The 22,017-nt window shown below is 36.2% G+C and overlaps 1 protein-coding gene across 14 annotated transcripts in view; it reads left to right on the top strand.

The window, feature by feature from the left end:
* AFDN (afadin, adherens junction formation factor) overlaps positions 1–22,017 on the top strand; it is a 130,824-nt gene that overhangs the window by 43,446 nt on the left and 65,361 nt on the right. For all 14 annotated transcript variants that reach the window (XM_068398043.1, XM_068398054.1, XM_068398033.1 and 11 more), the window contains exons 7-13: positions 4,485–4,596; positions 5,011–5,178; positions 13,388–13,482; positions 14,303–14,565; positions 16,143–16,212; positions 18,317–18,435; positions 21,845–21,906. In XM_068398043.1, the coding sequence (XP_068254144.1) occupies positions 4,485–4,596; positions 5,011–5,178; positions 13,388–13,482; positions 14,303–14,565; positions 16,143–16,212; positions 18,317–18,435; positions 21,845–21,906 (889 nt within the window). The remainder of the gene's footprint in view (positions 1–4,484; positions 4,597–5,010; positions 5,179–13,387; positions 13,483–14,302; positions 14,566–16,142; positions 16,213–18,316; positions 18,436–21,844; positions 21,907–22,017) is intronic.

Here is a 22,017-nt window from a genome sequence, read left to right as displayed (position 1 = left end):
TGGTATAATTAGCTGGGAACTGACATGTTGCTCTAATGTTGTTCTAATTAGTAATAAGGAAACTGTATGGTGGTAGTGCTTTTGTAGTTTCGTAACAGTGAACTAATCTTAGTTTTTATTTTTTCAACAGTTTTGTCTTAGTTCTAGATGTATTTTTAATGAAGTTCTGGACACTTTATCCTTGTCTTCATTAGCCTGTAATTGGGATCCCAACTGTAAAAGTTTAATAGGAAACTATTGCAAGTCACTGTTATGGTGGTGGTGGTGTTCCCTCTCACCTACCCTTGTTCTCTGATCTTGTGTGGGGATAGTTAATGTAGAAAATAGTGTGAGGAATGTTGTTTTGATCTTGGGAAAGATTAATGAAGGCTTTGCTGTGAAGCAAATTGATTTAAATTAGTTTTCTGGAAAGCACTTCTGGAAAATATTTTGTCTTTTCTGAACAACATATCTTGATATAGTAAGTTTCTATATTGACAAAAGTTGTATGCATGTGTTTGAAATATGTGAGTGGTCTTCACTGGCTAACAGCAGATCCTTTTTATACGTTATAAAGTGTAGAAGACCTTACTGTTACTCACCATAAGTCATTGTAGTTGGCTAAAATCTACTTGGCCTTTCTCAGTGCCTCTACTGATACAGTGCTTGGGTTTTAAATATGATAATCCTTCCTTTTTTAATAAAGTTGAGTATTCTTAACCTGACTTTAAAATCTACTTTTTGCCAAATATTTTATGAAGTTGCTTTCCTTGCTCGAAACATTAAAATATCCTAGCTTTAGCTTGATGTGTCTGTCATCACTGGTTTTTTTGGAAACTCACAAATACAGTGCTAAATAGGTGTCATGGCCATCGGTACTTCTTTACACTGGAGTCTCGCAACTGTTCTTTACCCCTGGTGAGGCTTTTGCCCCTGTTCTTCTGACACTTTACAGTGGTCTGTGGAAGACAAATCTGTCATCTTGCACATGTTCCTATTCTTTACTGTTTGTTGGGTTTAAAACAGTGTACAGTAGAACTGTGTAACTTCAGTTCCTTATTGGTTGGGATTTTTCAATGTTTTGTTCTCTTCGGGTGGCAGGTGAAGTGGCTTCAAAGACTTAAGCAGTTGACATTTACTTAATTATTAAGGTGGGTTTTAAGTTACGTGACAAGACCTTTATAAGGCTTCATAAGTACCTGTAATAAAGTTCACTCACTTTTGAAGTTTCAGTTGAAAGATGAACATCGTGAGAAATTTTTCTTAACGCTTGCCATTGACAAGTTCTATTCTAAATGGCAGTTTCCTGTTAGTTGCTTGCTTTCATACCCTGCGTTGTGGTGTATCGGGCTGTACCTTTATGCGCACTTCTAAAGTGCTTTTCTGTGTAATCAAGTAAATACAAGTTTGTTCCAGTTTAAGTTTTGTTTGTTTCAGTTTGCATGGTTTGAGTTTCCTTGAATAATACGGGGTTCACTGCACATGTCTCAGGATACCAAATTAATTAGACAGTCTTCCAAGCTACCTGACCTGTGCCTATTCACTTAGGGCATAAGACCTGAGGCATGCAGCAAGCCAGTTAACTCTTAAAAGCAGAATCTTGATTAGACTTCTGTTTTAGCATGCTCTTATTTTTCACTCAAGAATAAGGCATAAATAACTCTTTGTAATGTCAAGCAAAAACATGCAGTTCACGATGATTAGTTTTGGTTTTGGATTTTTTTTAAGAAATAGACATTACAGACATGAGGCATTAAATATTTTTTTTAACAAGTTCCATTGTTGGTTTTTTTTTTCAGGGGCATGTGTAGAGCCTGTGTTCCCAACTTGTAAAGAAAATTGAGGATTAACTCATTTGAATAAGCAGATATATTAAAACATACAGTAAATAGGAGTTTTTTATTTAAAAACATTAAAATGACAAAAAAGCTTATTGAAGACCAGCTATAGCATGGGTTTTTTTGTATGAAACTGTTGCTAAGGATAGATCTGATAACTCGATCTGTAGCTATTACTTACCACAGGGTGTTTAAGTCTTTGAGTATTATCTTCTTTTACTTGTTTATCCCAACAAATGCCTTGGAAGTTAAGTCTTAAGTTGCCTCGGACGTCATTTAAATTTCTTAGCTTGTATTGCCTGCATGTTTCACTGCATTTTAAATAAATAAATACGTATTGGAATGGCTTTATGATAATTTGTATATGCTTGTGAATGCAATTATGAGGAAGCAGAGTATATTCTTCCTAATTATCTGTTATGAATTTGTTTCAGATCGTAGGTTGTCAGCTGACAACCTGCTTCCAAGACCTGTGATTTTAAGGTGGTTTTACCCATCTTCATCTCCTGTGCTCTGCAGAAATCAGGGAAATGTCTGTGCCCGATCTTAGCAGTCTGTATGGATTCAAATTCATGAAAGGATATTTAACTGCATCTTGTATTTTTCAGAATGAAAGCAAATCTCTACCCATGAGCCAAAATCCAATCATAGTATAAAATTGTTCCCATGTTTTTCCATTATCCTAAAATGTAGGAATTTCAGCATTGTGGGTGACACTGAGGCAGTGAGATGCATAGAGATGTTTTCTAAAATGGCTTCATCATGATTAGAAGCCTCCTGGCCTGCATAAGCTCAGATACGGTGTTTTGTGTCTTTTCACAGGTTATGTCACATGCTGCTTTAAAATTAGGTATGTCTGAGCTATCGGCTCATGCTCCCTGAGAGATGGGAGGAATGGTAACTGGCTGGGAGGGTGAGGAGATTAGTGCTTTTGTGATCTCTCTTCTCTAACTTGTCTACTTTACCATTGCTGCTGTTAAGCCCAACACCAAGTACAGATGCTCATCCAGGTTCCAAGACAGAAGTAATATCAGGGTCATGTAGTAACACCTATGTATTTGTCTCATCTGTCCTCTAACTTCACTGCATTTGGTTTTTCTTTGGTTTGCTCCCCAGTCCAGTACTGGTCAGCCTCTGGTACGCATGCTGTAGCACGTAGTTCTTGTGTTGTCACTAGTTTACCTTCCATCTCTAGGGCTTTGGAATTTAAAAATTGTTGCTTGTTGAATAAGGCTTGAAACACAGTGTTACTTTAATTAGCTAATCAAAATTATCCTGTAGGTATAATTGATTTTAAAATCTGGGATGTGAAATAGAAAGGAGCGGTTTGGCAAGATAAGATTTGAGTGTAGATGTGTTTCTGTTTCCCTTTGGTTTATACATTTTAATGTTTTCCTCATTTTATAATATCTTGTCTATTTGAAAATCTAATTAAAGATAATTTAATTAGTTCTATGTTTAGCCAGGTTTTTGCATAGAAAATGTTTTAGGAAAGGCCAATGACTCTATTACATACTTTTGATCTTAAATCTACTTGTTTCCTGCTTGGAAGAAGATGAAAGGACGTTTGAGGTGGATCTGTGAGAACTTAGTTAACACTGAAATGGGTGTGGAGAGGAGGCGACAAATAAAGAGCGGAAAGCCTCTTGAGGGGTGCAGCATAATAGGGTGCAGTAGCCAATAGCTGCTTTACTTCAGAAGGTGTTACCTGGGTCATAGTTCAGAAATGGGAATAATTTTGAGTAGTTTGTTTGAAATAGAACTGTTGATAAATTTAAATAACGTTGTTAGGATCACAAATGAGGGAGTAAAATGTATTTTTTTATTCTTTTATTCAGCTTTGAAAGATCTATCTCTAACTTAGAAGGTACTCCTGCACTGTAGTACTGCCTGTCATTGTTTTTTATGCTTGATCACTGTGGGGAGCAGTGATGCAAATGTGCGTGAAATCACAGGCTGTGTCTCCTTTAGAGTCAGAACTCATGAGTCAAGATTTCCCCCTTCCTCTACCTTGTAAGGATATAGCTGTAAAAGGTAGGAACGCTCTGTGGTTCTGTTCCCAAAGTATACTTAGTTTTGGTTCTTCCTTAAAGCTAGACAGCATGAAACAATTGTATGAAATGCTCCAGTTGTGCCCTTAGTCTCTGTGTAGACCAGGTAAAGTTTGGGTAAGACAAGGATGCAGGAGGTATTATGACACTCTCTTTGGCAGCTTGTCTTGCCATTTCTAAAGACACTTGCGTGTTGCATTAGTGGAACAGCATTGGCAAAATGAAAGGCTGATTCCAGTGTGTGAGATAATAAAGGAAACTTCAGTTTTGTTTTTTAACTATCACCTCCACAGATAATTCTTTTTTTTATTCTTAGCTGTTGAGAAATTGGAATAATTTTGTTTACGGGAAGATGGTCTTGTCTACCTTAAGTGTAACTTGCTTTCCTTTGCTTTTTAAATATATCTGGTGTTGGGGGAAGTGTGATTTAACTGTTAACAAGAGGCAAGAGAGAGAGAGTTAGAAAAAGTCTTGGGAAGTAAAATGCATTTCAAATTACTGAATTCTTTTGATTTATCTCGTTATAAACAAAAAAAAATTCAGAAGATAGGTCTCTGCATCCTCAGTTCTAATTGTCCACTAACAGCTCTGAAAACTGATAATGATTCTTTTCTAGGTCATGCTGCCTCCTGGTGCTCAGCACTCTGATGATAAAGGTGCTAAAGAAACTGTTCTTGATGATGATGAGTGTCCACTGCAGATATTCAGAGAGTGGCCCAGTGATAAAGGTATGTCTAAAAAGCTTCAAGAGATTTTTGTGCTTTGGTTGTTGCAAGCCATGGTGTGGACCCCCTGTAAAGAAAGAAATTGGAACATACATTTTAAAGTGTTTTGTTTTCAGGTACTTTTAATATTAGATGCTTTTAGAGTTATTTACTATTTCAGTCAGCACTGTTTATAGTAATAAGTCTTTAGACAGTAGAAGGGTTTTACATTTTATCCTAAAGTGTCTGAATTATCCACTGTGGAGAAGTACGCTATTAATCTTTTAAATAGTTTTAACTTAAATAACTACATAAAGAAGTGTCAGGAACTTAGTAAGCTGAAAGTAATGCTGTGGAACACTTACAAATTAATAGATGTTGGATGTGTCCTTGTTCACTGATATTGAGACTCAAAGGATGTATAATACTGTGTTTTAGGAATACTAGTCTTTCAGCTGAAAAGGCGACCTCCTGATTATGTCCCAAAGAAATCCAAGAAAATAACTGATGGAAAGCCATTAAAGGGGAAGGAAAGAGTTGACGGGTCTGGCTATGGCTCTTGCCTTCCTCCTGAGAAACTACCATACCTGGTAGAATTAAGCCCAGGTAAGAATTCTGGTTATCTGATAATCTAAATTACATTATTACATAGTCATTTAGATTTTCCAAAAATAAGACTTTCATTGGAAGCACAAAAAAGTCTGTTGGCAGTGCAAGTGAATGCCACAACAGTTGTTCTTCTCGTGTCAGATTCTATATTGGAGCTGTCTAGAGGTAGAGCTGCATATTGCTGTAATATCGGAATTTTAGTAGCAAATGTTTGGAGTGAAAAAAGGAGAGAAATTATTCACTAAGACTTTGTCTCTATTGGCATGGTTTCAAATATGAGGTTTTAAGTATTTAGTAAAAACCATAAAAATTTTTCGATCTTCAGCTTGCTTTGGATTTGATTTTGGGGTTTAAAAATCGATAAGTGAAATAGTTTAACATGTCACCTTATGATGGGGGGGGGGGGGGGGGGGGACACCAGAAAAGCACTGCTTAAATCTGGTTTGTTTTACATTCAGAAGTACACTGTAGCATACCCGGTAAGATATATTTGATAGTGCCATACATGAAAAATACATTGTAGAAGGACAAGAACGTGAATTTTTAAATCCAACTTATTTGCTAAACATTTTTCAGCCTATATGGAACCTTCAAAACACTGGTAAGGCTGGGTTTTATTTTGGCATCATTACAACTCTCTGGGCTGTGTTGTAATTTACAATTAATTTTATGATCTAGGAACAGCCAGGGGACCTTGTTTGTTTATAGCACAACGACTGATAAAACACATACAAATCCTGCTCTTAATTTCTGTTGTCATGTTTAAAGATTTAGACTTTCATTTTTGGTGATCCAGTTATTTGCAGCTCTTTTTCCTATTAAGTGTAACTTGAGTACACTTGGGTATTCAAACAAGTGATTTACAATTTGAAGTCTGGTTGTTTACCTTTCGGGAAGCAAGGTTGGAAATTGGTGCTGAAAACTTTCACCAGAACTGCAAACAAAATATTAAATTAATAGTCAAATAGTGTGAGGGTTTTGTTTTGGTTTGTGGTGGTTTTTTTGGGTTTTTTTTGTTTGTTTGTTTGTTTTTAAAAAAAAACCCTCACATGAAATTAGCAGTACACAGACTATATTAAGTGTATTTTATATTGTGTTCTGTATGCTGAGGTTTGATTTGCATCTTAATATTTTGGGTTCTTTTAATAGTACTTTCGATTTCCTTTTTTGTCCTCTAAACCCTTACTCTTCGTGGAGCCTAGTTGCTTTAGTATTAAAGCGTTGTTCTTGGGCAGTGGAGCAAGACATCCATTAACTGAGAGGAAAAACAATCTGAAATGCCACAGGTGGCAACACTGTGTACTAAGCCTTTGCAAGTTGCCTGTGGGACTGACCTTTTGTTCATGTTTTTCTTCTAACAGCTTGTTGTCACTTTTCTAAACAATAAGGATTGTTTCATTCAGTAGCTTTGTAGTACTGATGTCTTTATATTCTATGCAGTTTCTAAAGTTGAAAGAGTTTAATGCACTTCATCCTTATAAATTGAATAAGTGTTGTCTGGCTACAGTTTCACCCTTTCCTGTCTTTTCTTTTCCTGCCCTCTTCCGCATGTTCTGCATGGTATCTGTCCTGCTGGTGCTGCCTTCACCTGGGTCCTCTGCATGTGTTTCTAACCCCAGGGAGAAGGAATCACTTTGCCTACTACAACTATCACACTTATGAAGGTAACGCTGTATTTAATACTGTTCTCTCATAAGGCACTAAAAACATTGCTGGCTGTAAATCTTTGTTTCTTTTGACAGATTAAAAGCTATCTTGCTTATCTGTTTTTTTTCCAAGGGACTGCTTCTGTGAAGTAGTTGTCTGTCTTGTCAGCTGCAATTTAATTATTCTATCTGTGAACAAACATCAAATAGATCATGAATGTGCTACCATCCAAAGAGTTCAACCTGCCAGCTAAGGTTAACAACTAAATTTCATAGAGTGGTTTACAAGCAGTGTTGTGGTAGAAAGAAGAATGTTCTTTGATCCATCTGCTTGCAGAATTAATAGTTAAAATGGGTAAATGGCATGGAACTTAACTGTGCTTTTCAGTGTTTGACTGCGTTGATGCAGTGGATGAAATCCGTGGTGGTTTTTTTTGTGAAATAGTGTTTGGACCAGTGGTAAAGTGACCTCACTTTCTGCTCTGTGGTGTTTCATAGCATCCTTTGGTATTTCTGCTGCCTGGTTTGTGGTGGTGTCTGACATTAACCATGTACATTGAAGAGATTTAGCTACATTAGACAGTAGAGTCTTGTTTGCGATCTGCCCTAGGTGAACCTGCTTTAGCAGCAGGTTGGACTAGATGATATCCAGAGGTCCCTTCCAATCCCAAGTGTTCTGTGATTCTGTGGTTCAGTTTTATCTGTAGCATTTGAAATTGATAACCTAACCTACGAATCATTATGGATCTTTGATTCTCCTTAGAGTTTAGAGTAACGTGCAGATATGTTCTGGTTTTGCCCAATAGACAAGAATACAAAGCCACTTTGTTCTTTGTGGTGAAATGTCTACCAAAATTCCTTGTCCTTTTCTTACTTTTTTTGCATCTGTTTCCTCATTTTATTTTCTAGGCTACTATAAAAGTACTATATGTCTGGCAGCATTGCTCACCTTTTCATGACTGTGGAGTACAATACTGGGGTTTAAAGAACTCTTTTCAAACTTAGGCCTTCTTTGATGAATTCAGACTTCCATTTCATTAACAATCATTATTCCAGAGAGCAGAAAAGTTCTGTAGAGTGTACTGATCTAATAAGCATAGGTGAGCTCTGCAGGAACACCTGACCATTGAGCACAAAGCTTGAAATCTGGTGGCATCTCAACTTACAATTTCTTAAATCTTTATCTCAGAGTGTGAAAAACAGGTCTTTGTACTGTAGAGTCTAGTCTGTCTCTTTGGAACAAGGCATTTCAGGATACTTGTATTTATTATAGAAATAACTCCTGTAGAAGTGTACTTCTGTTAAAAAATTAGCTGTTTATATTCTTGCAGAAGAACCTGGTAGACTTCAGTTTCATGCCCTGTGCAATTGCACAAATTCAGTAAGTTGGCTACTGGAATTACGTCCCATTTTTCCACTTCTCCAGAGCTGCTGACATTGCTGGCTGTATGACTGTTTTATGGACTGAAGATCAGATTTTGCACAGTATGGTAGAGGATGCACTTCAGTAGCTTGTGGCTGTAAATGTGGCAATTGGCAATTGCCTCTGTCTTCCAAGTCATGCAGATGAACCAATAAACTGAAATGAATCTGACAGAAATAGAAATAGACTGGGTAGACAGAAGTGAGATACGGCAGCACTTTGAATAGCTGATACCGTCTAGATTATCTGTGAGTACGGCTGCTGATGAGTTCAGGGATGTTACTGACTTCAGTTGTTCATTCATACTATTTAAAGGCTGAGAAAAATGACAAAAAGCCATCTTTTAGGATGGGAGCCTCAGATTTATCCTGCAAGCCTGAAATAAAAATTATAAAGTGTTTAAAAAAAAAAAAGAGGCCAAACCTTAAGGCTTTTCTCCCTGCCTCATCACAAAAAAGCAACCCCGAGCTGTAGAATTGACAGCAATAGGAAATGTGAGAACATGCAGGTATAACAGCTGGGAAAGAAGAATTACAGGCAGTTGGAGAAGCTTGAAAGCCTTGGCCAGGGTGGTTTCCCTGGCTAACCTTCTTTCTGAGAACTGAACTGCAGTATGCTACGTGGTAACACTTTTACACATTAGTTTGAAGGAGCCTTATTGTCTGTCACATTCCTCACTGAATCTTCCTTTACCAAAAATGTTTGCTGTTGGCTCTTTGTGCTAGAAGTGCACATCTTGGCTGAAATTTAATAGTCCTGAATTCAAAATGATATTTCAAATCTGCCAAACCAATCTTTTAAACTTCTTACTGTCGAAACTCAGCACTCAGGCACTTGTGCAGGAAATCTGCTGCTTTTCAAATGTGGATTTAACCATTTTTTAAGTCAATAGGTGCAGTCCCTTGTGTGAACATTTTTGTTCAGCTTTGGACTTACTTGTTTTCTTTGATCTGATATTTATCATTTGGTTTAGTCTGGTTTTAAGGCAATACTATTTCCCAGCATTGTCTCAAGCACTGGATTAGCGAAATCAATTTAAAATTGTCATCTCTGAAGTGCTGTAGGGTTCACCTTTTAGTGGAGTAATGCATTTAAAATATATATCTGTGAAGAGAGGCCTGTCTTGTCTTTTTCTGTTGATCAAAAATGTACATTTGTATTATGAATCACTGAGTTGATATGCTTACAGTGACTGTTCACTTCTGTTCACTACACAAGTCGTGTGTGTTTGTTTTTTTTTTTTTTGTAACACTGCTACTTGAGGTGTGAATGTTGACTCACAACTGCATAAACCCAGTCATGAGATCTATTTGTATTGCATCCTCCTTAGCATGGAAAGCCACAGTTTTCACAAGTTTTACATAAACAATTTCACTAGTGACTGTAGGTGAATAGTAAAAACCTGTGCACTTTTTACTGTACACTGTGTGTTTTATAGTGTTTTTTACTGTACATTTACATGCTGTAGTGTTTTTGAAAAAAACCTTTTTTTCTAAATAAGTTTCCTGCCTGGTCTTTGTTGATAAGGACTGCTCTCTGATTGAGGGTTACCTCTTGAAATAAAAGTTTTCAATCTGTGATAAGCAGTACACACAGATGTATATGTATCTTTGTATGTGTACTTCTGTCATGGGGGAAAATAACTTGTGAGACTTACTTTAAATGCAAACAGTACCAGGTTTATTTGAACCCTCATACAATGTCATTGGGAAAAGCTTTGTCAGGTAGATAATTAAATTTGATGTATGCAATAGTGGCTGACTTGGTCTCTTGAATCATAGTTCTTGCTTCTTCAGCTTGTGTCTTGGAGGCACGTTCCAGTTCAATTTTCTAAGCTTAAAAAAGCCAAAAAAATTAGATATTTTCTGCACCTTTTTAGCTCTAATTTTGTTCAGTCATGGGTGTCATAAATAGAATACAGGCCATCTTTCTTCCATGCAACGTGTTTACTTATGCACGCATAGAAAATGAACAAGTTTCTATAGAATTCATACATTTTCCTTATACCTCTTGCTGCTTCTTCTGTATCGTTTATTAATGCCCATCTTTCTGAGAATTTTGACCTTTCCAATTTCTGAATTAAAAGAAAATTATTGTTGTTTCAGATAAAAACCCCAGATACATTGTTCCCTTTTTTTTCCCCTCACAAAATTCTGGACCTTAAGTCACATGTATCACTTTTCTGAACCACCAGAAGCCTTTAAAAAGAACAGCTGCCTGTTTGGTTGGGGAGCAGGAACTTTGCCTGCCATAGGTATGGCAGAATCCATAGCCCGCTGCAGTGAGGTATGAGGAATGCGTTCCAAACAACATTGAGGCAAGCTTCCAGCTGTTGAAAAACAGGAAATACAAGACTTTACATGGTAGTATAATGCAACCTTCCTTCCCTCCTGCATCCCTCCCCCAGAAAAAAAAGGCCTTTCATCCTTTTAAGAATTTGTCGTAATTTTCTTAAAGATTAAGCTTGGCTTTTACTGATGGATGATTACATGTGTGCTCCAAATAACTTTCAGTAACTCCTTGAATTTTTCTAGTTTTCCTCAGAAGAAAAAAAAGTGTTTGTATCTAGTGCTATGGTTTTAAAGTATGTTTTTTTTCTTGTTACACTGGACACTCCAGAGAAACAGAACAGTCTTAATTTGTCTCAGCAGAAACACTGTGATGCTAAAATAAATTTCTTATGGGAAAGCATATTTTACATGACATGCATCTATATTGAGGATATATGACAGTGTGAGGTAAATGTTTATTAGCAGGAATTCGGTATTGATTATTAACAAGTGATGACCTCAAGAATGAGATCCAGAAGTTATCTCAAATAAACACTTGAAAAACATAGTATTTTATAATATATTTTACAGAATATTTCATAAATATGTAGGAATATTTTAAAGTTTTGTTTTTCTTTTAAGATGTTGAAAATGAAAAAGTATAGGGCGAGGGGGAAGTATGTTTAGTATGGGGTGAAATCACTAGACTGTAAAGCCTATTCTCTAATCTCTATGTAAAGGGCTTAGGAGAAAGTGCCGTAAGAAATTAAGAACAAAAGCCCTGGGTAACTAGCCCTGACTTTTATGCCACTGACTTTTGAAATTCTAGTGTTTTTGCATATGGAGTAAGGGTGTCCTTGCCTCCAAACTGAATCTTGTGTCTTTTAGGAGCCAGTTTTGCCAAACTGGGATGTGAGTAGAAGGAGGAAATGTTTTACTTTTTGGATTCAGAAATAAATAAATGAAGGAGGTATTCTGGGTTTTGACACCTGAGTTGTGGGGAGGCATAATAACAATTCAGAGAATTAGGAGTAAGCAGCCAAATGTATTCAGTAGCGTATTAGAGCTCTGCATTTGGTAACATTGAAGATGCAGCCATATAATTTTGGATTAGCATTTTTAAGTATTAAAAACTGTACACAATTTAAATTGCTGAAGATACTGTATTAGCTTTAACTTTTTTAGTGTACAGTGATACTAGATGTATGTCTCTATAGACTCAAATATTGGGATTTAATAAAAGGCTTATCCCTGTACCTGAAAAATGTTAAGAGGACTGAGTGCTCTTATATTTAATACTTTTTTTTTTGTGATGGATGGCATATTACTGTTATGATAGTGATTCTAAATATGTCCAATAACTGGATGTTACTATAGTATCAACACTTGACTTTGCTATTTATAGTACTAGTCTGTGGTGCGTCTCTGCCTGATGCCTTGATGTCCCAATAACATCACAACGCCCCCAGGAGAAGCTTACTACTAGGGGCACCCATTATACTTTTTTCCATGTCAAAATCACGCAAAACTCTATTGGCATCATTCTTCTTTGATAGCCGGATTCATCCCCCTTCCATTCACTTTGTGTTTTCTGTTCTTTTATACTGTTGCCTTCCTTTCTTTGTGTCTTCTGCCTTTAGGCAGTGCATAGTTCTTAACTGTTAGGTCTTCTCTGTGCTGTTGACTTTAATTCCTTTAAATACTGTTCATTGAAGGATTGATTGAGGGTTTCATAGACTAAGTGAAATTTTATGGTTAAATGGCATGCATTCTGACTTTAATAAACAGGTCCTGGTAGTAGTGCTGGGAGTTTACGATTAGATTTGTGGAGGTTCTGTTTACATTGACCTTCATTTAAAATTTGAAGATGACTAGTTTCCTACAGGAGACAGTATCACTGTAAGTGCCATGGCTTTAATAATACTCTCTCATGCTTTTTTGGGATGACTTGAAATCATTGTTCATGTCTTCAGGTAACACATTCTTTGTCTTGCACCCTCCCTTTTTTGCGTCCTCCCTTTGAAGAAGAAATTGGAGAAAAGGCAGAAGTAACAGTATTAATTTAGTATCCGATAGTATTAAAAGTTGCAGTATTTTCTAGGAAGTGGGGACAATTTATATGTATGCCAAAACCCATCTGCGTTAGCCTGTGAAGACAGCACCTAAATTCTGTGCTGCATCCAGAGTATCTTGTTACATTTTATTCTGTTTGGACAGTATGTGCTTCTGGGGGTAGGATGAAGGTGAACTTTATCTTTGAACTCATTTTCTGCAAGATGAAAATATAGGTCATCGGGACTATAAAGATAAGGCCAGAAGTGCTGTACATCAAGACTAAAGCTGTCATAGGTAAACATTTTGTAAAATTCTCTTTTAATAATGCCCTACTTCAGTATCTGGTGAGTAGAAAACAGTTTGGCATGTTGGCCACCTGACAGTAGATATTGCTGATAATCTGTGCTTTTAGTAAGATCTCGAACTGCTGTTATTGTAGAGGTATGCAGATATCTTATTTTCTAAACCTTTTAAACCTATATTGGTATATATGAAATTATCTAATATTAACAAAAATTGTATTGTTTAAACTACTAAGGAAATAGAGAAATTTTTCAATGTATGTTCAGGAGAGTATTTCTTGATTACTTTGTTCTTTGCACTTGCAGAAGACAGCTTCTCTGTTGCATGGGCTCTGTTTATTTTTCATGTTTTTACAACTTCTAAGTTCCTAGCAAATCTTGAATGAATGTCACTCAGTTATTTTTTTGGTGAACATTGCTACTCTCAACTAAGTTGCAATAATGTAGAAATATTGTGTGAGTATTTGAGCTTTAATAACTTGCCAGTTATATTTGTCACTTGCTCTACAGATGGTTCTGACTCCAGAGATAAGCCAAAGCTTTATCGTCTACAATTAAGTGTCACTGAAGTTGGAACTGAAAAATTTGATGACAATTCCATTCAGGTATGGGAGGAAAAAAAGCAGACTCAGATGACAGAACTGGTGTGCTCTTTGATCAGTTATGTTTAATTGTGGAAACTAGTAAAATATTCTGTGAATCTTGAATCATTTAACTCTTTTAACAGTGATCTCAGACTTTCTTCTAAGATTCATATTAATGAAGAGCAGATAAGTTACCCTTCGAAACTAGAAGGATAAAATATTGCTGCAGTTTCATGTTAATGGTCAGAACTCTCTGATTTATTTTATTTCCTCCTTGCTTTAACAAGAAGGTAAGGGTTTCATGAGTTAAAATGGGGTATTCTTTTTCGTCACTGGATCAAATGGTATGTATCGGTGTTACCGTAACTGCTTAATGGCTTTCAAGTCCTAGTCTCAACCCCTTTGAGTGAGGCAGGATTTCTTAAATGTTGTGAAATAAGCATAGTTGTATGAAGTTCATGCCAGGGAGTGTCTTATAGTACCCTGGGTCCACATCAGTGCAGTTAGTTGACCTGTAATTACTTGCATTGTAAGATTTCACATCAAAAGAGCAAGTGGAAGAAAACAGTTCTGAACAGCATATGACCAAAAAAAGTGAAAAACTTTTCATTAAGGGACTTCTGCTGCACATTTTAGTTAAATGTGTGTTTTATTGTCTCTGTTGCAAAGAAAATTGAAGTGAAACAGCTGATTATAGTACCGCTCATCTGTGTTAGATTCATAAGCAAGCAAAGTTAAGTTACTAGTCTGTAAATAGGGTAAGCTGCAGCTCAATCTTTTTGTTTTAATTTCTGCTGCAGTATAATTTAGTTAATTCCATGTTAATTAATTCTGTTTCCAGTTATTTGGTCCAGGAATTCAGCCTCATCATTGTGACCTCACTAATATGGATGGAGTTGTTACTGTAACCCCAAGAAGTATTGATGCTGAAACCTATGTGGAAGGTCAGCGTATTTCAGAAACCACTATGCTGCAGAGTGGAATGAAGGTTCAGTTTGGGTCATCTCATGTATTTAAGTTTGTGGATCCCACTCAGGACCATATTATTCCTAAAAGACCTATTGATGCAAGTCTTATGGTCAAAGGTCCAAGACACAAAACTGGGTGAGTACAACTATTTATTTTCTTCCCATTGGGATGAAGGGATGAGCCTTGGAAAAAAAAATAGAGAATGAGAGCATTATAAATGGCCTATGACTAGAGTATGACTTTAAATGAGTTCTGAGTAGCTGTTTTTAAGTGTTAAATATATAATAACTATTTTAATACTTGAGCTCCACCTTGTGATTTTTTTTAGGATTAGCAAGTTTCTATTTCATCATGAAGTATTCAGACAAGTTTTCCTGAAGCTCGCTTCTGTGTTAAAAACAGTGTGACACCTTATTTTAATGTATTTAAAAGTTCATCTGACCTCCAGGAAAAGTAAAGAGTTATCTGAATGCTTTCAGAGAGCCTGATTTTTGTTTTTTCTCCGATAGTAATTTTCAAAATTCCACTAGAAGGATTTGGAAATTAGGTATGGTAGTCACAAAATGAGGCTGTCAAGATAGGGAACTAAATGTCTCAATATAGAAACCATTTTTTACAGTGTGATTACTTATCTTCTAGTTTCTATGTTGCAAGGACTAACAGTACAGAAGTCCACGCTGTTCTTTCTCTGTATATTTGTATTTTTGATAGCTTCATAATAAAAATACAGATGATGGATTTAGTGACTTGCAGGGCCTCAGGTATTCTGTTCAGTGGCTATAGAAATACTCAGGAGAAACAATCTTAAAATCAGACTGTAAAGCATGGAATAAAATACATCATATCTTCCATCCTCTCTGGGTCCAAATGAGAGTATTACTGTAGTATGCTGTGGTTTAGAAAAGAAACAAATTGGTTTGGAGATGAATGACAGAAAGATACCTAGCAGAAGAGGCTCTTCTGGCTAATCTGCTGAGTTAATATAAATGTATACTTTAACCATTATTATTTTTTCTCCACTTTATTTTAATGTGGAAGCACACTGTGTGCTTGTTGTAGGACCAGTCTGCAGGAAGACCTCCAGCCATTTAACTGTCATGTAATATTTCTGCTTATATCTGGGGTTCATTCTATATCTGGCACGCAGATCAATAACAAATGCTCTCGCAGGTTTATATAGTCAGCTGCAAAGCACTGTACTACTGCAGAGTTTTACCTGCACAGCAAAATCTCTGGCAATGGGCTATTGCAGCTTGAACAATCAAATGTTTTTTAAATCTTCAGAATAAGCAGATAATAAAATTCACTACTACTATTTATAAATGATTTACATTATCAAGATTGTTGTACACTTAGTACTGAAGAGCTGAGCAAAAAATTGTAGCAAGTCTACTACAGTGAATTTCAATACCTTGAACATATTTTTATGTGTTTTTCTATTTGTTATTTATATTTTATGTATTTTTATTTTCTCACTTGACTGGGAAAAATGCAACTAAGAATCTGTTTTTGCAAAGGAAATTATCTGTATAAATGTTTATAGTGTTTGTTTGTAAAGAATTGATAGAGTGTTTTAAAAAGTGAATAGTAATCGGGCTCATGGTATACCTCTTGAATTTCAGTTTACTAATTTTAGCTCCTCTGTTATTTGTTTGTTAAATGTTGAACAACATGATTGCTAAAAAGTACTTGAAATACTATCTTGCTTTTAGAGCTGTTCAAGAAACCACATTTGATCTGGAGGGAGATGTTCACAGTGGAACAGCATTACCAGCAAGCAAGGTATTATATTATGACTAAATTAGCAATAAATGATAAAAGATGATGTGTAAGGTCAAAATTATAACATCAGTGGTATTTGGTAAGATGTGGCCAGTTCATCATTCTCCCCAGCCGTTTCCTGTTGTGGGTGGCCTTGGGTATCATGTGCTGGGCTTTTTTTGATTCTGCCCCCCTCAATGTTCTGTTTAAGTTTGTATTAGCATTTGGCATGCATTCCGTGCCAAGAACAGTAACTTCTTTTAGAAAGGGAAACTCCTCAAGCCTGGAATAGTTTCTCCCCAAACTGACGTATTGAAGGCAGATTACCTGCAGGTAGAGATTCCTATTAGACATGTACATCATTATCTCATGTATGTAGATATGACTATTGTCATCTGCAATAGGGTAAATAAATATTTTATATAAAATGTGAAAGGGTGTTCAATTTTAATTTAACTAGGCTTTTAAAATTTAATGGATGTGACTTTTGACTTCAACGGAGCTCCTATAAACACATTTACTAAACAAACTGTCTCTGCAGCCGTAGTTATAAACATTTTATGAGGTGATAATCTTTTCTTGCTTGCTTTCTGCACTGTCCTTCTGTTAATAAATTCTGTGCCAGAGTTGCATTTTCCAAGAGCAAGCAAATAGAGTAAAATGACACAATGGTTAATGCCTGCCTCAGTGCTGTGATCATGTGCCTTGCATGAAACGAGAGAATGAGTTATTTCAGCAGTATGAAATGTAGTAGTTCTCCCAGAAATGCATTTTCTTTTATGTTTTATTACTACTATTATCAAATTGAAACACTTGTAAAGAAATTAAGTGATATTGGTGTGGTAGTGTAGGTGTTAATAATACTCTGATAGCTTTTGAATGTATTTTTTAGTCTTCAGTTTCTTTTTCGTGCCACAGACTTCTGATTCAGTTTTTCTCCTTTCTTTGTTTGTGACAATGCTTTCTGTTATCTTGGATGCATGCTTTATCTCTGATAGGAATTTATTTAGTGACATTTTGGAAGGAAAAAAAGAAACTTTAAACTATTAAAATACCTTAAAATTGCTCAGAGTTGGAGTTTCTGACATTATCATAGAAAAATACTTCTAGGGAAGCTTGGGAAAATGTAATATTTATTTTTGAGTTCTACTGTTTGAGAATGTGCATGATATCTTGTTAAATCACTGGTGAATCACTTGCTTTCTAACAGTTGCTCTTATGAGTTTACTTGTGTATTTGGAAGAGGCTTAACAATAATGAAAGTTCTCTGAGACCTGATGATGAAAAGTGATTCACAGATTGGCACGTCAGTACTGAAAAAAACTGTTTTGTTCAAGCTCTTGTTTTAAGATGCACTTTCTGGTAGGTTTTCTTGTGTCAAAACAGATTATTTAGTCCTAGAAATGTTGTAGGAAACGTGGAAACACTTCATATTTTTCTGATGTTTTGTTTTCAGCTATTTTGCTGCTTAAAGCAACATGTTTTTCCCCTTCCTGATAGGGCTTGATATAATTGAAAATCATAAATTAAAAGCTTCTTGTTAAGAAGCTTGTGACACTGAAAGAAAACAAACAAAATTGTACATAAAAAATTTCATAGTTTGAATTGCCACTTCTTGTCTTGGACAATTATGTACTGTCTAGCAGATCACACTTTCCTTAAGAGCAGGATAAATTATGGCATGGATCAATAATGTAAGAACTTGGAGCTATTGAAAAGGCAGGGTGGCGGAGTACATAGGCAGTTTTAAACCTGTTAATATGTTTAACTTTGTCTCTTAGCTAAATTTTTCATTAACAATTCATTCTTACTTTGTATTGATAACTATGCAACTTTTAAAGAAAGACATTTGAAATTTTCATTGTATATTCTGGCAACACATTAACAAATAGCTTCTCCTAGCTGGCCATTGTCATCTTTTGAATTGTAATTGTGCTCTTTGATGCTTCATTGTGGTGAAGACACCTGCTGAGCTGCTGGATTCTGTGCTGTACTCTTTCTTCTCTTCTGTTTTCCCATCTCTTTTCAAGCCTCAAATTGACACTTCGTTTTAATAGTGCCAGACACAAATACTGGCTAATCTAGTGTTTGCATGCTAAGCACCTGTCCCACTGTTTTGAATTAGAGCACCAGCAGGCTTGATGGTGACAGGACATCATCAGCATCTAGCACAGCCGAACGAGGAATGGTGAAGCCGATGATTAGAATAGAACAGCAGCAAGATTACCGCAGGCAGGAAAGCAGGTAGGACATGTGTAATCCGTTACTTCTCATAATGGAAAAAAACTGGATACATTTTTCTGATAGATCAAGCAGTGTGTTAAAATATATTAAACTACATGATTTTTCCCTATGGAAAATGAGATTTTCTTTGAGATCTCACTCCAAGTAAAACCCAGGATTAACAACCAAAGCAAAAAACCTCAGAATATTAAAAAAATATTCCTTTGCTTCAATGGTCTGTTATTTGTAGTTCTCTTTTTGTAAAGTCAAGCTTATAGTCGTGGCACACCATTGTTGATTTATGGTCAGGCATGTCATATGAAATGCCTTTAATAACAAAAGTACAATTATTTGAAATTTTTGTTTGTCAGTGGCAAGATGATGTGATTTACTCTGGAGGGGGAAATAACCACATCATTCCTATTTCTACAGTCCTGTTGTTGGCAAGTCTTGTGAGCAAGAATTTTAGCTAGCTCTGAATGCTTGTCTTCTAAAGTTATGTGATTTGTAAATACGTGTTAACACCTCCTTCATGATTTTTGCTTTTATTATATAGTGGCCTGTTATTAGGTAGATGAATGCTATCCCATTTTGCTCATAGGCCCTTTTTTAGGTACAGAATGACACTTTTCATGCCCTGCATATTCAGTTTGTTTCCAAAGCCATAGTGGAAAACACTGAGTTCAAATTGTATGCCAATTTTTTGCTATTCAGTCTCCATGTATTCATAATACCTTGTTCAAATTCAGTTTGTGCCCATCCAAAAGGACTCAAGTCCTTATTAGTCAGTGTCTTTTAATATTAGCATTACCTCAAGCACTGTCTCCATTTTCCATTATAAGTAGAGAATACCTGATGGGATGCATCCAAAGATGCTGGGAGTTGGCTGACATCATTGCAAAGCCACTCGCTCATCTTTGAAATGTTATGGAGATCAGAGGTACTGAATGACTGGAAAAGGGCAAATACTACACCCATCTCCAGAAAAGGTAAAGTGGAAGATCCAGAAGATCCAGACCAGTCAACATTAACTCAGGCCCTGGCAAAATTGTAGAACAAGTCCTCATAGAAGCTATTTCAAGGCACGCAAAGGACAAGAAAGTGGTTAAGAAAAGACAGCATGGATTTACTGAGGATAAATCATGCTTGACCAACCTGATTGGCTTCCGTGATGAAACAGCTTGCACAGTTAATGAGGGGAGGGCTCTGGACATCATGTCATCTACCTGATTCTAGCAAGGCATTGACACCATCTCCCAGAACATCCTTGTTGATAAGATACGGTCTGGATCAGTGGACCACAAGGTGGGTGGAAAACTGTCTAAACTGCCAGGCTGAAAAGGTGATGGTTAACAGCTCAAAGTTGAACTTGGCAGCTGGTTGTGTGCTGAGTTTCTCAAGGTCAATATTGTATCTGATACTACTCAGTAACTGTATAAACAATCTGGGTGACAGGATTGAATGCATCTTCACCAAGTTTGTGGGTGATACCAAACTTGGAGGACAGCAAATAAGCCACAAAGAGCCACTGTTCAGAGAGACCTATGCAACAAGACTTGAATGGAACTTAACAAAAGTAAATGTGAAGTCCTGGACATGAGACAGAAAATCCAAGAGCAATGTAGGCTGAATTCTGACCGTTCGGATTGTATCTCTGCTGAAAAGAACCTGGGGTTCTGGTACACAGCAAGCTAAACTTGAGTCAGCAGTGCATCCTTGCAGCAGCGAAGGCAAACTATGTCCTGGGCTGCATCAGCAAGAACACAGCCAGGAGATCAAGGGATGTGATTATCCCACTTTATTTAGCTCTTGTTAGGCAAGTAGAACTTTCTTCCAATCACTCACTGAATCGGTTGAAGACCAAAGATTAGAACTTGGCTGCCTTATTTTTTCATCTCTAGAAAAAAAAAAATAATTGAAATCCAATAACTCCAATTTATGTATTGGGTATGGTTGTTCTGATTGAAATGTGATCCTGTGAAATAAAAGATGATGGCTATTTAGTTAAGGATTATGGTCAGACATCCTTGTTAGATAACTGACTTCAATTAGCGTTAGATAACTGACTTCAATTAGCGTGAGCAAGCAGAAAATGAAAAAGAAAATGATAATTTTTTGCCTTGGGTACCCTTCAGGAGTTCTTAAAGATGTACTTGGTTGGAAATGAGAATAGTGATATATATATATAAGTGATGTTAATGGAATGCAGACACTTACCAGACTCCTAATTTTAACATTCCTTACAAAAAACTTCATTTTGCTGAGCTCTTCTTAATGATAAAGCATTATCTAGGTGGCATAACTGAGTTCTCTTCTAGTTTAGGTTTTTGCAAGTTTAAAAAAAGAAAGACAAAACCCAAAGGTACCCTTATTTTTTTGATTTGAATATGTTAAAATTTAATTTTAGATCTTTTGACATCAGTGTTCAAAGTTGTCTTGTTGATTTTTTTACTACAGGAGATAGCTGAATAAAGGCAAAGATTGTCAAATATGCCAAGTATATGCCTTCAGTGTCCTGTCTGCTTTGTGACATAACTAAAATTTTTGTTGCTTTTTAGACTGATTTTTTGGGAGCATGAGGCTTGTATAATCATATTGCATTCCTTTCTTTATCAAAGTTGCTGGAGAAAGTAGAAAGCTACATATTGCGTTAACATGTGGTTAAAAATGGCTATTGCGTGCAGAAGATGTTAAGCTTTTACATATTTCATAACAATAGGTGCCTAACTACAGAAAACAGCCCAATTCATGCTTTTGCTTAAGGGAGGAATGACATATGTGCTTAATCTTTTGTAGACACAGAAAAACCAATTTTCTGTTCATTTTTCTGCCCTGTGAATTCTCTGATAGGTACTGATAAGAAAGAGTGCTGCCGTCAGTTTAAGTAAGGATGTAGTTCTGGGGCTCATGGAACAACTGCTGTTTCTTAACATAGCATAGCAACAACCAGGTGAGGGTAGGGGCTAGGTTTTACTTCCTTTTCCTCTGTACCAGCAAGAAGGACAAATAAGTTGACAAAGCTCTCATTGGTTTTGAGAGCATTAAAGATAGCAAAGTACATGTGTTGTAACCGACCTGGTGCTTCAGGTGAAGCTTCATTCACTTCCTTTCATGTGTCCATGAATAATTTGTTATTTGAGTCCTGTTAGTGGCAAGTGGCAAACTGATCCTCTCAGTCTGCCGTACAGTGCAAAAGAGGATGTTCATTAATAACACAGACTCCACAGTTCAAGTCTGTATTTTGATCTGTTGTGTTGTGGGCAAATACAGCTTGAATGATTCTAGAGGAAAGGTAAAAGAAGGATAATTTTGGGGAAAGATGTTGTGTCAGCATTTGGAACCACTGTTTTTAGAGAAATCTATCATTTTACAGTGTAATTAATACCATGCATGTTGATTGTGTGTTTCAATTATTGTCTTCTTTCTTTAGACCTCAGGATACCCATGGACCAGAATTGATACTACCTGCCAGTATCGAATTCAGGGAAAGCTGTGAGTAAATTGTGAAGTTATAAACACTAACCTGTTGAAACGTTTTTCTGTAGTGTAATATTTCAGTCAGTTTAAAAACTTTTAAAACAGTTTTAAACTTTTTAAACCTTT

Source organism: Nyctibius grandis, chromosome 1 (genome assembly GCF_013368605.1).
Source record: "Nyctibius grandis isolate bNycGra1 chromosome 1, bNycGra1.pri, whole genome shotgun sequence".
NCBI classification, from domain to species: Eukaryota; Metazoa; Chordata; class Aves; order Nyctibiiformes; family Nyctibiidae; genus Nyctibius; species Nyctibius grandis.
Note: the sequence above shows the minus strand (reverse complement) of the source record. Positions and strands in the feature narration are given on the sequence as shown.